The following is a 16146-nucleotide window of genomic DNA, read 5'->3' as shown; positions in this document are numbered from 1 at the left end:
AAGGATGAATGAATGAAAAGATGATTGAAAGGCTCAGAGACTGAGGCTACATCCACATTATGCCATGTTGGTATTATAACAGAGTTTACATCCCTGCGAGTGTTTTCAGCTCGGGTTCAGATTCGGTCTGTGCCCATGTGATACCCAATAGACATGTATCACATGACCCATGTTCCCACAAACAACAGATGGCAGCAAAGACAGCAATGCTACTCATACAGTGCACTAATGTGTCAATGGACCTCCAACACTACCAACGTGAATAATACATGCCCCAAGTGACAGCCGTGGACACTTGCACAGCTGATTTCCCCTTTCTTCCGTGCAGGAGTGACGAATGCTGAACCAAGCATGCATTTGCGTCATAGTATTCAAAGCTTTGTAGATTTAATTGTCCATGCTTGCTAGTACACGTCTCCGTAGTTTTGTGCAACAAGCATTTCCCGAGTCGTTCCGTTTCAGGGGCTTGAAAAACACCAGAGTAATGAAGACGAGAGGGTGTAATGGTAAACAAATGTGCTGATAATTCAAATGAAAACGGAATAATATCAGACACCCTCTGAATGGGAGAATGACTGACCAGTGTGGCCAACCTGAGCTCTCCCAGGGCCCTCTGCCGCCCAGTGAGCGGGTGAGATGCTTAAGGACCTCTCCTCTCTGATACACACTTTAGTCTTCATGAAAGGGAATGCATAATTCAGGCCTACCGGACTACACACACACACACTTTAAAATCAGGATTCAAACTCAAAAACCCTGCACATTTATTTTGAATTAACGTTTGAGAAAAAATATTCTTTGCTCTGACTGCTTTCAGAGCTGAACTCCAAGGAACCATCCCCCCACCACCCACTAAAGGAATAGAGGAGTGCATCAACTCAAGCTGTAGCAATGTCTTTACATTTCCATCATTTGAGATGTTTTGTTGCTCCTCCCACTGCCTATTCCCAAAAGAGTTGAGGAGGAATAGCTCCTGCCGTAGTTAAATGGCAAAGCAGGCATTTTTAATACCCCAGTGATTTTTACAATCCTTGTCCATGCCCACTCATCCGATCATTTTAACACTGATACTAATCTTTACTGGAAAAACACTCCGCCGGCATCATTCACACCTTATACACAGGGCACATCTCAAAAAGAAGCTTCCGGAATGGTAGTGGTTGGTAGGTGGGTGGGGATGGGGCTATCAGATTGCTGGACCAGAGTCCACTGTCCCACTTATCACGTTATACATCCATTCAAATTAAACCCAACGTGAATAAACAAGAATCGGACATAAAAGTTTCAAAACAGAAAATGGATACGATCCCGCTGCCTCGCAACAGCCATAAACACATATGGCCGGGGCTGAGTAAATATATACAGTGATGACTCACATACACTCACACACACATGAGACCTTTATGTATAACACGCAGGCTGTAAACACAGTTATCAGTGCAAATACGTCCCTGTAGCTTTTTCCTCTCAACTATTTTCAGATGGGCTTAAAGAATGTTTTTCTTTCCTCCTTCTTGGTAAGCTATCATTTCTGATGCCCCATATGCAACTGCATTATATCAGGGCCGATGTCTATAAATCCGTAGTCACTAATGATTAGCCACACACTGATCGGCATGTACATCTTGGCCTCGTCTTGTGCTCCTTTTTTGCAAACAGATGGTTATTCATAAAACTGTTCTCCATAACAACACACTTTTTTCAGCAAGGGTGAGACAAGAGAGGGGAGAGCGATTAACACGCATTAATTAGAGCCACTCAAGAGTCTTTCAAGTGCCTGCGGGCCGCAATCTGTAGCCAAGTCTCTTCGCAACTTCACCAATACTGCTGACAGACTGTCTATTTATGCATGCTAATGCAGCACACTAATGCTTCAATTCTCTGCTGGCTATTTGCATACTGGTAAAAAGCAATTTTTAAGGGATGGTAGAAATTTAGAAAGGTTTTCTGCATAAATGTTGGACACTTTTTATCTTCACCATCAGAGACAGACTGCCTAAGATTGAATGAATAGCCTTTCTGGTGTGACATGTGAACTTAGATAACCCTTCAACAATACTGAATGGATGCAAATCTTTGAGGTGGCTTCTTATCCTAGCAGGAGAAAAATAAAAAGATATATTTTGCTTATAAGAAACCCATTCATAATGCAGGCACAGTAGTTGGCATAAATATTTCACAACTTGTTAGTAGTATCTTGACAGAAAGGGGCCATGGGTTTTTAAGTATAGTATAAGTATACTCTTTTGATCCCGTGAGGGAAATTTGGTCTCTGCATTTATCCCAATCCGTGAATTAGTGAAACACACTCAGCACACAGTGAACACACAGTGAGGTGAAGCACACACTAACCCGGAGCAGTGAGCTGCCTGCTACAGCGGCGCTCGGGGAGCAGTGAGGGGTTAGGTGCCTTGCTCATGGGCACTTCAGCTGTGGATGTGGGCATGGGAGAGCAGTGCTCAACCACTTTCCCCACCCACATGTTTCCTACTGGTCGGGGATTGAACGGGCAACCCTTCGGTTACAAGCCCGAAGCCCTAACCAGTAGGCCACGGCTGCCCCTAACCAGTAGGCCACGGCTGCCCCTAACCAGTAGGCCACGGCTGCCCCTTAGGCCACGGCTGCCCCTAACCAGTAGGCCACGGCTGCCCCTAACCAGTAGGCCACGGCTGCCCCTAACCAGTAGGCCACGGCTGCCCCTAACCAGTAGGCCACGGCTGCCCCTAACCAGTAGGCCACGGCTGCCCCTAACCAGTAGGCCACGGCTGCCCCTAACCAGTAGGCCACGGCTGCCCCTAACCAGTAGGCCACGGCTGCCCCTAACCAGTAGGCCACGGCTGCCCCTAACCAGTAGGCCACGGCTGCCCCTAACCAGTAGGCCACGGCTGCCCCTAACCAGTAGGCCACGGCTGCCCCTAACCAGTAGGCCACGGCTGCCCCTAACCAGTAGGCCACGGCTGCCCCTAACCAGTAGGCCACGGCTGCCCCTAACCAGTAGGCCACGGCTGCCCCTAACCAGTAGGCCACGGCTGGCCACGGCTGCCCCTAACCAGTAGGCCACGGCTGCCCCTAACCAGTAGGCCATGGCTGGACAAATTTTTGTTCAAATTTGTCCAGTACAGCATCTTCCAACATCTTCCTTGAGATGCAAAGACATAAAAGACATCTGGGTTGTTCGTTTCTGGGTCACCATGGTTACTATGTCACCATGTTACCTACAGTGCTAACATCACACTATATGACACTATTTGCTATACTGTTGATATACTGTATATAGGATCCCTTACCTACACTGTATGCAACGTGTTATACGTACCTTGTGACGAGGAACCAGGCGAGCTGTGTGAAGTCTGGGGATACCCTCATGTAGGTCTTGATGTGGGGCATCGCATGACTTCGCCCTGTTGTCTCTGCCCCCCAGCGACTGACACACACACACACACACACACACACACTTAACCTTGACAGGTAAGGACATATATCAGCAATATGTATAAAATATAGAATATTATTCCCTGAAGAGCACAATCATCTTCCTGACTGGCAGTAGTACGAGATCAGCTGAGTCACGTCACATGTCAATCAAAATCCTCAGGGTTCCATCTCCTCCCCTTCTTCCTTTCCGTGGCTTTCATACAGACGAGATTACAGGACTGCTGCATGCACATTGCAACTCATTTATCAGTGCTGGTGCACTCTGTCTTCTGAAGGCCTCTGCCATTTATCTGAAAGGTTGTTGTCTTAATTAGCTGTGAAAACAGCTCGCAGGCAACCGTTTCAGGCGGACAAAAATGACCAAGGTTAATCTGGGCAACTTCTCATCTGTAGGAGGTGACAATAGCCTGACGAATCTGTCGCACGGAGAACCATTAAGGATTTTCAAAACCTGAATCCTGTATGTACACATGGACTGGCCCAAGAGATTTATGGGGGGATATACAGTACATTACTACACTAACCAGCACAGTTGTGCCACTTCAGTTGTGCACAACCAGCAATTGTACTGTGCAGTGATGTGTTTATCTGTGTGCATGAGAGAGAGAGAGAGAGAGAGAGAGAGATGATTTCACACATGGAATAATGGCTCTAAGCAGCGTGCAAACACAGTGGGGTGTGCTGCAACCTTGAGGTGTTTCTATGGAACTCCATCACTACACTCTGTCTGGGATCTAAAAAGAGGCATCATTTGACACACACAGACAAGAGACACACACACAGCGCTAAGCTATGAAACACTTACTGGAAGTAGGAGTGAAGCCAAAGCTGCCGTTGGGCTGTTTGGATGCTGTAGGGCAGGGAGCCTCCAGCTGATCACACACACACACACACACACACACACACACACACACACAGAGAGACAGACAGACAGACAGACACACACACACAGAGACAGACACACACAGAGACAGACACACACAGATACAGACACAAACAGAGACAGACACAAACAGAGACAGACACACACCGAGAGAGAAAGCATGAAATTACAGGTGAGAGAGTATAGAGGCAAAATCACTGATATGAGACAGACACATTTAGATGAAAGGTTTGCTTGAGCTCAACTGAACAAAATGTGCTCCCAATACAAAGACCATTTGTTTCATTCACAATCTGCAACAAACACATACCCTGCTAAAAGCTGCTTATGGTATACATTATAATACACTCCTATTATATATCCACATAAAAGCTACATGTAAGGTGGAGGGGGGGGGGGGGGGGGGGGGGCGCAACTGGCTACAGTGTCCGTACCACATTTGGGTCCAAGTGCCCACGGGTACCAGGGTTCGAGTCCGACCTGGGTCATTTCCCGATCCCACCCCATCTCACTCTCCCATTGAGAGTCTGCTGTTTCTAGTACCATTTTCTTTGCCGTCATCTGCTGGGGCACCAGTATCAGGGCAAATGACACCAAAAAACTCAACAAGTTGATTAAAAGAGCTGGCTCTGTAATTGGAAGTACACTTGAACCCCTAGAGTTAGTTGTTGAGAGAAGGATGTTGCAAAAGCTCCGTAACATTATGGAGAACACCTCACATCCACTGAACGAACTACTGGTCAAACAGAGAGTTTACAGCTGGAGGTTGCTCCAACTTCGCTGTAACAAGGACCGTTATAGAAAATCATTCCTGCCCACTGCCATAACTATTTACAACAACTCCCCTTTGTGCCATGAGAGAAAATCTTATGCTGAGAGACAATGCAGTTTACAACCTCTTTAAAGGATAATTCCGGTTTTGACCTAAAGTGTGTTGAAACATTAGCCTAGAAATCTAGACGCGCCCCTAGCGGCAGCAAATTACATTTGCTGCCAGGGCTAGTCTAGCAACTCTCCGTTGGCTTGTGAGCTCCAGAAATCGAAACTTAATCAGGCATTGAAATCGTGTAGAGTCGTTTGGTGGGCTTAACATAATGATTGATGGCAGAGTTGCAGGGTTTGGCTTGAATTCCCTGCTACTTGAAAACAAATATCCTATTGCGTCCTATTGCGTGCAGAGGGAATTTGAAAGACAACTGATTATCCCGCCCCTCGGACTGAGCACTGCGAATGGTGAGTGTCCAGACCGTACATTTTAATGTGGGTCTGGCTCGCCAGGCTATTGAAACATGATACCGAGTGTGAACGTATGTCTCATAGCTCACCTCGGCTTGTCCCCTGCTACTACTGGAAGCAACTGAATCCATGCATTTCCACGGAATTATTTTTGGAATCTGATCCCTTATCATACCTGTTCATTACGTACTTTCGTCGTTTGACTTATTGTGACTAAATTCAAGATGGCGTCCCGAGCGGTAAAATTCCCTTAAGGTACTGTCTGTATAAATCATCTTGTAAATAAACTACCAGTGCTTTTCAAAGTTCTCCATGTCTCGTTTTAAATGTCAAGGCCCTCGGAAGTCTACCAATGAAGTATGGAGCTACTTTGAGCCTGCGTAAATGGTGTAAAACAGTGATTTATTTGCATGGCTAGGCCGATGCCTGAGGCACCATAGCGAAACACTGTTGGTAGCATTGGCTAACTAAGCCAGATTTCTGAGTGCAGGGGACAAGCCGGGTGAGCTATGAAACATCGTTCACACTAGGTATCATGTTTCAACACACTTTAGGTCAATATCACACGAATTCTCCTTTAACAGAGACTATATTCAATTGTATTTATTTTTTAACTTGTATGTATATACATGTGTGTTATATTATGGTGCTGCTGTAACACCATCATTTCCCTCTGGGGATGAATAAATTACTCTATCTATCTATTGGGTCATTTCCATCCCACCCCATCTCCCCCCCATTGAGGGCTAGTCTAGCAACTCTCCGCTGGCTTGTGAGCCCAGAAATCAAACTTAATCAGGCATTGAAATCGTGGTAGAGTCGCTTTGGTGGGCTTAACATAATGATTGATGGCAGAGTTGCAAACGTTTGGCTTGAATTCCTGCTACTTGAAACAAATATCCTATTGCCCCTATTGGCGCGGCAGAGGAATTTGAAAGACAACTGATTATCCCACTGACTGAGCACTGCGAATGGTGAGTGTCCAGACCGCATTTTAATGTGGGGTCTGGTTTCAGGCTATTGAAACATGATAATCGAAAGTGAACGTGATGTCTCATAGCTCACCTCGGCTTGTCCCCTGCTAATACTGGAAGCAACTGAATCCATGCATTTCCACTGAATTATTTTTGGAATCTGATCCCTTTATCATACCTGTTCATTCAGATCACGCCGAATTTATTGTGACTAAATTCAAGATGGCGCCGAACGGTAAAATTCCTTAAGGTACTGTCTGCATAAATCAAATCGCCTTGTAAATAAACTACCAGTGCTTTTTCAAAGTTCCCCCATGTCTCGCTTTTAAATGTCAAGGCCCTCGGAAGTCTACCAATGCAAAGCATGGAGCTCTTTGAGCCTCAGAAATGGTGTAAAACAGTGATTTATTTTGATGGCTAGGCCGATGCTTTGAGGCAATCCAAACGGGAACACTGTTGGTAGCATTGGCTAACTAGCCAGATTTCTGGAGTGCAGGGGACAAGCCGAGGTGAGCTATGAAACATAATGCTCACACTAGGTATCATGTTTCAACACACTTTAGGTCAATATCACACCGGAATTCTCCTTTAACAGAGACTATATTCAATTGTATTTATTTTTTAACTTGTATGTATATACATGTGTGTTATATTGTGAATTGCTGCTGTAACACCATCATTTCCCTCTGGGGATGAATAAAGTACTCTATCTATCTATTGGGTCATTTCCCGATCCCACCCCATCTCTCCCTCCCATTGGGTCATTTCCCGATCCCACCCCATCTCTCCCTCCCATTGGGTCATTTCCCGATCCCACCCCATCTCTCTCTCTCACTCACTTCCTGTCACAATATACTATCTTGAATTTCCCCTGGGGATCAATAAAGTAAGTAAGTGTGTGTGTGTGTGTGTGTGTGTGTGTGTGTGTGTGTGTGTGTATGTGTATATGTATGTATGTATCTATGTATCTATCTATCTACTGTATCTATCTATCTATCTATAAAGGCAAAAAGCCCAAAGAAGTGAGGTGTAAGGTAAGGCATGGGGTACCTGGGTATCCCTCTAGACTTGTCCTCACGTTGTCCACTGAGGGGTACACCTGTGAAAGACAGGCCAGGTGGGCATGAACACGTTGAAGTCAACACATCTCCTCTCCCAAACACACACACACACACACACACACACACACACACACACACACTTATAGGGGTCCAATTCAACACCCCTCCTCCCTTACTGTCACTAACTGCGGTCTTAATCCTTAAAAATGACCATAATCATGTGTTTACGTAATCACTGACTGGTCTTGTATGTACTCTCTCTCAGACCTCCCACAACAGCCACGCTGGGCACACACGCTGGGCTGGAAATGTCACACTGGATAATTGTGTGAGCTATTCCAACCCAACCTGCCACTTGTTTTTCGAACCCGATCTGTTATAACTCATCAATCTCTAGCAAAAAATCGAATGTGTGTTTTTTTTCTGTTTCTGACGAGGACACTTTCGCATGACAGGGAGGCTGTGAAAAATGAGATGAAAACGAGGACACGTTTTGTCTGGAGTCACAATGACAGTGAATACTAATTCTAAGGCGTGTTTACCAAGTGCAATTAGAGAAATTACAGAACAACATACTGGAAACAAACAAACAAACAACGCAAACATCAAAAACATGTCTTTTATACATTCTAAGACCACAGATGGGATTAAAAAAACACACACACACACACACACACACACACACACACACACACACAGCCAATGTAAATCCAACTCTAATTAAATGAGAGCCTTGACATTAAACCAAACAAAACCTTGACAGTTAGGCTGGGGTTCACATGAGCATTCAGCTGCATTTTCAACACTGCTTCCTGACATCACTTGCTGCGGTTTAGCCTAATTAGCCAAACACACTTACTAACCGTCAGTATTAAAAGTATTAAACAGTGAAGCTGGGTGAACTTAGCCTGACGAGCCAGACCCACATTAAAATGTAGGTTCTGGGCACTCACCGTTCACAGTGCTCAGTCCAAGGGGCGGGATAATCAGTTGTCTTTCAAATTCCCTCTGCACGCAATAGACAGCGCCATGAGTCCCATGCTTCCCACCAGCGAGCTAGTTGGCTAGTTCAAACTTTTGCCAACTTAATAAAAGCTTAACTCATGTCACACTGTTCGCCAACTAGGCTAGTGAGAAATGGTCAGAAAGGGCTTTAGTTTTTGAGATACCCCTACCGGAGGTAGAACTAAACCCAACAATGTTTTTCCTCATCTCTAAGGTCTCCCCATATATGAAATGGGATTCTTGGCTAAAAATATTTCACTGCTAAGATTGTTAAATTAACAGATATTGTTATACACCCCAAAACCAAAAAAGGACTAAAATAAGGCATATACTGTAAATTAGTGCAGATCAATCACACAAGCTCTGAGCTTTGAAACTCTGCATGTTCATATAGTCAGGAAGTTTTTTTACCTACTACAGGAAAAAGACTGGATGCAAATATCTTGATGTATGGAATGAATAGAGACATGTAAACATACACCTAAAATAAGCGGACATGCAAAAATGAATATCTATGCAGAATGTTTTCATTTTACTTTGTAGCTGCTTTACCAGGGATTATCATAGAAACACATATGATGGCTTGTTGAAAGGTGGGTTGTTCTGAATCCAACAATACCAAATATGTAAATATAGTATGATCTAATCAGGGTGTTCTGTCACTCAATGTATGAGGTGTCCAAAATGAAAGAAAACGAACACTGGCAAAAATACAGTCCAAGTCCAAATCACATTATCAGTGGTGAGAAGAATGTTGACAAATTCATTGTTACTGCAAGGTAAGTGTTGCTCTATATTTACATTTAATAATGATACATTTCATATGTCCCAGTATTAAACACCACATTAAACACAGATCCAACCGAATCAGGTTAACATTGAATGGAACACCTTATTAAAAATATTTATATTCACTTGAATTTTGTTTTTATCAAGTCATTACTGAATAATGGAAAATAATATTGTTAGCTTTTGTCTGTCCAGACCAGCAGTGGACACAGTGGCCTACACTGCTTACTTCACCCCTAAGTAGCTAAATAGTTAGTTGTAGAAACTACTTTCCCTAGCCAAGAAAGTACTTAGCCCCTCTAACCAATGTTGCACGTGTAATCCAACTTGATTTGCATTTCAATAAAATTCTGAAATGTAGATCATTTTGCCTTTTCACTAGTCTTTGAATTATGGAGAATGTCTTACAGGCATTGATCCAAAGATTTGTATCATTTTGTGGGAAACATTTTGAAAAGGGCAAGAAAAAAAAAGATCCCTATGTCCAAAACCCCATAGTAGAAGGCCTCCAACGATACTCTACCCTTGCTCAGCAGAGAGATGGTGATGTCCATAAAACTCTGGCTCCATATACAGATGATATTTCCTCCAAAAAAAGACATTGGTCTGCTTCTTTATTCTTTTCTATGGCTTCTGCTATTTTTCATTTAGAGATGTAGTGTGCAAGGCATTTTATGGTATTTGGTATCATGCAAAGAGATCTGTCCATGAAAGAATTTGAAGATGTACATCTTCATCAAGCCTTTCAGAAGCTGCCCGAAGGACCTTGTCTCTGGTACTTGCGACTGTTCCAGTTGAAATTGCTGTCAGAGGTTCTGGTTTAGAGCTGGCCTTCCCACAGATGAAACAATCTCTCAGTATTGGAAAGGACATTTGCAACTTGCTTCTGCTCACTGATTTTTGTCTTACTGCAGTAGTTCTCTCTACATGATACATGATATGAAACTTTGATTTTGGAGGAAATATCATCTGTATATAGAGCCAGAGTTTTATGGACATCTCCATCTCTCCCTCTGCTGAGCAAGGGTAAGTATGCGTTGGAGGCCTTGTACTGTGGGGTTTTGGACATACATAGGGATCTTTTTTCTTGCCCTTTTCAAAATGTTTCCCACGAGCTTTAGATTCAATGTCTGTAAGACATTCTCTACAATTCAAGAGACTAGTGAAAAGGAAAAATTTCAGAATTTTCATTGAAATGCAAATTAAGTTGAATTACACGTGCAACATTGGTCAGAGGGCTAAGTACTTTCTTAGCTAGGGAAAGTAGTTTCTACAACTAACTGTTTAGCTACTTAGGGTGAAGTAAGCAGTGTAGGCTCTAATGTCCACTGCTGGTCTGGACAGACAAAAGCTAACAATATTATTGTCCATTATTCAGTAATGACTTGACCAAAACAAAATGCAAGTGAATGTAAATATTTTAATAAAGGTGTTCCATTCCAATTTTAACCTGATTCAATTGGATCTGTGTTTCATATGAAATGTATCATTATTAAATGTAAATATAGAGCAGCACTTACCTTGCAGTAACAATAAATTTGTCAACATTCTTCTCACCACTGATAATGTGATTTGGACTTGAGACTGTATTTTGCCAGTGTTTCATTTTGGACACCTAGATAGATAGATAGATAGATACTTTATTGATCCCCAGGGGAAATTCAAGGTCTCAGCAGCATACATTCAAGACAAACACATTCTTTAACAGCAGAAGAGTAATTAAGTATATAATATAAAAACACAACTAAGCAGTAAGGACAGTAGAAGATAAATAATATGCTAAATATACTAAAATACAAATTATACTAACACTTAATACAATATATAAAAATATACTAAAATACAAATAACAAAATTACAAATTATACTAACACTTAATCTAAATCAATTCTAAAAACAGTATCCACATAGTGGTGATTAATAAATCAGAGGCGCTTGCAATGACTGAGGCAGGGACTGAGCCTGTGATTCTCTGTGCATAGTAAGGTATGGTAAGGTGCTCTAAGGTGCTCTGTGTGAATGAGTGTCATGGTGGTAGTGCAATGGTGATAGTGGTCATGGTGATAGTGCAAATGAGTAAGTCAACAGTGCAACAATGCAGAAATAAAGTAAAGCAAAAGTCTATATATCTATATATTTAACTATTTAAGAAAAATGTATAAGTGTGGCCACAGTTGGCACAAGGCATGGAGGGGGGGTTATGCATGTGTGCTAATGTAGCACGCAAACAGTGAGGCATAAAGACAGTGGTACAAGTGGCTAGTGGACAGACAGTACCAAACATGGAGGGGATAAAGAGGCAGACAGACTATGCAGAGAAGTCTATATCTCCTCTTCCCTTAAGTGAGGCATTGAACAGTTCAATGGCCCTGGGGACAAATGACTTTCTCAGTCTGTCATACAGTCTGTCATACATTGAGTGACAGAACACCCTAACTTGTCATACTATATGTACATATTTGGTATTGTTGGATTCAATACAACCCCACCTTTCCAACAAGCCATCATATGTGTTTCTATGATAATCCCTGGTAAAGCAGTTAAAGTAAATGAAAACATTCTGCATAGATATTCATTTTTTGCATGTCCGCTTATTTTAGGTGTATGTTTACACGTCTCTATTCATTCCATACATCAAGATATTCACATCCAGTCTTTTCCAGTAGGTAAAGCAACTTCCTGACTATGAACATGCCAAGTTTCAAAGCTCTCAGAGCTTGTGTGATTGATCTGCACTAGTTTATATGCCATAACTCCCATACGGACAGGCTATATTTTAGTCATTTTTTGGTTTTGGGGTGTATAACAATATCTGTTAATTTAACAATCTTAGCAGTAAAATATTTTTAGCCAAGAATCCATTCCATATATGGGAGACCTTAGAGATGAGGAAAAACATTGTTGGGTTTAGTTCTACCTCCGGTAGGGGTATCTCAAAAATGTGGGGCCATTGTCACTAGCCAAAACAGCAACATTATCTTATTTGTTTTCAAGTAGCAGGGAATTCAAGCCAAACCGTTGCAACTCTGCCATCAATCATTATGTTAAGCCCACCTAACGACTCTATACACGATTTGATTGGCCTGATAGAAGTTTAATTTTCCGAGCTCACAAGCCAACGGAGAGTTGCTAGACTAGCCCTGGCAGCAAATGTAATTTGCTGCCGCTAGGGTGCGTCTAGATTTCTAGGCTAGGGTGAACTTGTAAATGTAAACATTTGCAAAAGAGATCAACATCCACTAATTAGTTTGCTATTTAACTTAAGTATGTAACTCTCTGGCGTGTGTGTGTGTGTGTGTGTGTGAGTGTGTGTGTGTTTGCAACATGACCCAGTGACTGACCAGTAGCATTTGTGGTTCTGGACCGACTGATTTCCCTCCTTTGCCGAGTGTAGTTAACGTGCGCTGGAACTCTGCGGCTAGCCACTTGGTCTTATCCAATCCCATGGAGCCGATGCTGGAGAACTGGCCAATCACGGGCCAGGCCTCCTCGTTAGGCACTGGCTTTGTGTGCTCACGCAGCAGCTGTGATGGAGGAGTGTGTGAGAGGTGATGGAGTGTGATGGTGTGTGTGTGTGTGTGTGTGTGTGTGTGTGTGTGTGTGTGTGTGTGTGCGTGTGTGATGGTGTGATGGTGTGATGGTGTGTGTGTGTGTGCGTGTGTGTGTGTGTGTGAGAGAGCGGTGTGAGGGAAGAGAAAAGAGACACATGTGTTATTTCGAGACTCATCAGTCTGTGGCTCATTGGCTAGCGGGGCTGTGATTTGGACTCAAATAGAATCAGGCCTGTCTGCTTTGTGTGTGTGTGTGTGTGTGTGTGTGTTTTAAGTGTGTGTGTGTGTGTGTGTGTGTATGTGCGCGTGTGTGTGTGTGTCTGTGCATGCGTGTGTGCGTGTGTGTATCAGAAATCAGCACCTTCCTAAGGCGGAGGTGGCCCCACTTCTCCATATCAGCTCCCACATAACGCCCAGGGGTTGAGCCAATCAGGTATACACTGGGGACAGATAGGAGGAGTACTATTATTGAACACACACACACACACACACACACACACACCAAAGAGACACTCTCTCTCACACACACATAAATATATATATATACACACACAGAGACGCATACACATAGAGAGACACACACAGACAGACTCTCTCCTTCTCTCTCACTCTGACACACACACAGATAGACACTCTTTCTCTCTCTCACACACACAGAGACACACACACACACAGAGACATGTGTGACATATTAGAGACAAACATAGACTCTCTCACACACACACACACACACGAGGATGGAAGATAGGCAGGTGTAAAATCAAAAGCTGTCCTGGCTGCCTCAACTATGTTTAAGTATGTTAATGTTCTGGAAAATGTGTTTCTGACACAATTACCTACGATTAACATTGTCTACATGTTGACTCAGATTTTTAAATGACAATATCCTGGCCGGACTACTGTTGTCACTGATAAAAATATTTGAAATGAACATGATTTCTTAATGTCTAGTGACATATCAGGGCCATTTTATGATTAATTGAAATACATTTCTTACATACGGTTCCTTTAATTTAAGGAGTTTTTCCTTGCCCCTGTTACTCTTGGGTGCTCCTTGTTGGTGCCCCCCCCCCCAATCCTCCCCACCTTTTCTTATGCAGCCCTTCCACTTAATCTACTAAACCCCTCTTCTACTGCACTTTTTGCGACCCCCCATAAATGCACAAATAGGCGGACACCAGACATAATTTCACTGCATTTCTTACATCCAGTAACTATATGCATGTGACAATAAACTTTGTTGTGTCCTTGTATCCATTAATTTCATATATTGCATGGTCCAGAGTCCATCACTCTGCTGGGCTCCCAGGTACTTGGCACAAGCCTAATCTGGCTACTGTAAGCTGCAACACTAAACAGAAATCCAAAAACATTCCTAAAAAGGTACTAGGCATAAAAAAAAAAAGGTTTGGTTCCTGTTGGTTGTCAGTTGAGGCCATGGGTCGGTAGGGTTTTTTATTTTTCTTATTTTTTTCCCCCAGTGGCAGTAAGGGATAGGTAGAAAAGCAGTCCCTCCAGGATTTCACGAGGTTTTTTGAGACTGTTTCGACCTAAAATGCCTGGATGGAAGTTGCGGTGTTTTTAGCTGTTTCTTGTGGAGAAATTGCAGGAGGAAGTGAAAATTGCAAAAATAGTTGTAATTTTTTTTAAATTTTATTTAGGGCAATTAAGGTTAGTAAGACCAAAATCACACTGATAATCTTGATGCTTATTAAAAAAGGATAATCAAAGTAAACAGTAAGGATTACAGAAAATCAAAGTAGGCCTACTTTATTTGTGAAAATGCTTTGACTGAGGTAATTCACAAAAGCAGTATAACCTTTGATAGAACTGTCCAAAAAGACAGTCACCTAAAGAGATGGCATCATGTCATATGTTTCAATACATTCATATATTTTGTAATTTATATTAAGTTCATATCTTTTTAATAATTCATAGTCTGTGGCCTGCATAATTACTAATAGCCAAGTAAGTATCTAGTAATTTCATATTGATGTAAACTATTTGACTACACTTCTGTTTAATGTCATTACATTGGTGGTGTAAGTCTAATTGACTGCCTGCCCCTTTAAGGACGTGAGAGTAGCCCAATTACATTTCTGAGTGGATTGGAAGGCTTGCATCTCACTGTGTTCGCTCTGAGTGTAAATCACTTTTGCATAGTGCATTACGATATGTGGATGCAATTGGGAATGTCTTCTATGTCATTAGTTAAAATAAATGTTAAAAAAAACAACTCGAATGAAATCATTCTTGGATCATAGAAGAGGTACTGTAAATGTCTTGCAATTTTATTAATTTCTATGATTTTGGTAGCACTACTCAAACTAAGCCCACAAGCTAGCAAACATGACATAAGCTAAAAGGACATATCCAGGTAAACGTTTGCCAATGGGTTTGCATAGCCTACTCAAATGTCAGTAAACCAAGTAGGCCTTAATTAACTTACTTTCATAGCCTAGGTAGGTTAGCAACACCAGGTTGAGAGATGCAAGTAAGCAGATCATTAACGTTAGCCTTCTATTTATTGTCATCAAAACTGCAGAACGAACACGTTAGGGCAGTCTTTGGTGTCATATGCAGAAGGTGCAGAAGTAAGTGTGCCATCTGGCTCAATATTCTGCTTGAGGGACTGTTGTGGTAGGTGAAATTTCATGGTGAAACTACGATGATTGGTCAAATTTGCGAAAAAGTTGGGTTTTTGGACAAAATTGCGAAAGTGCCTTGGTAAGTGACAAAAAACAATCGCCTTCTTGGAACAGCTGTGCATAGGCTACTTTGTAAAAGAGAGAATACGCTCATCCCTATACATAACGGAAGGGGTAATTAATGTAATTATAGTTCGCCTTTTATTTGTGGATTTATTTAATGTAGCCTAGACTATTTAGTGTTATTTCTTCCCCAAGCTCATTAAATAAATTTGGGTCGCACATAAATTGACAGAGTCGGTTGGAAACCGGAACCCAAGAATTTTTTTTTTTATGCCCTACAGGTGTTTCTAACAAACCTAACCAAAACCTGGGGGGTATATCAGGACAGGTGGAAGAAATGCAAACGGATAATACACACATCACACACACGCACACAGACACAAAAAACACACATGCACACACTCTCACTCTTTCTGTCTCACTCACAATCTCATCTCTGTCTGTATGTATGTGTCTCTAAATACACACATCATACTCTCATGCATTTATGTAGGCACACAC

The 16146-nt window shown here is 42.3% G+C and overlaps 1 protein-coding gene across 2 annotated transcripts in view; it reads right to left on the bottom strand.

The window, feature by feature from the left end:
• tdp1 (tyrosyl-DNA phosphodiesterase 1) overlaps positions 1–16146 on the bottom strand; it is a 46969-nt gene that overhangs the window by 17880 nt on the left and 12943 nt on the right. For both annotated transcript variants that reach the window (XM_048228658.1, XM_048228657.1), the window contains exons 9-13: positions 13296–13374; positions 12725–12907; positions 7579–7627; positions 4241–4307; positions 3317–3424 (exon numbers count right to left, since the gene is read on the bottom strand). In XM_048228658.1, the coding sequence (XP_048084615.1) occupies positions 3317–3424; positions 4241–4307; positions 7579–7627; positions 12725–12907; positions 13296–13374 (486 nt within the window). The remainder of the gene's footprint in view (positions 1–3316; positions 3425–4240; positions 4308–7578; positions 7628–12724; positions 12908–13295; positions 13375–16146) is intronic.

Source organism: Alosa alosa, chromosome 19 (genome assembly GCF_017589495.1).
Source record: "Alosa alosa isolate M-15738 ecotype Scorff River chromosome 19, AALO_Geno_1.1, whole genome shotgun sequence".
Lineage (NCBI taxonomy): Eukaryota > Metazoa > Chordata > Actinopteri > Clupeiformes > Clupeidae > Alosa > Alosa alosa.
Note: the sequence above shows the minus strand (reverse complement) of the source record. Positions and strands in the feature narration are given on the sequence as shown.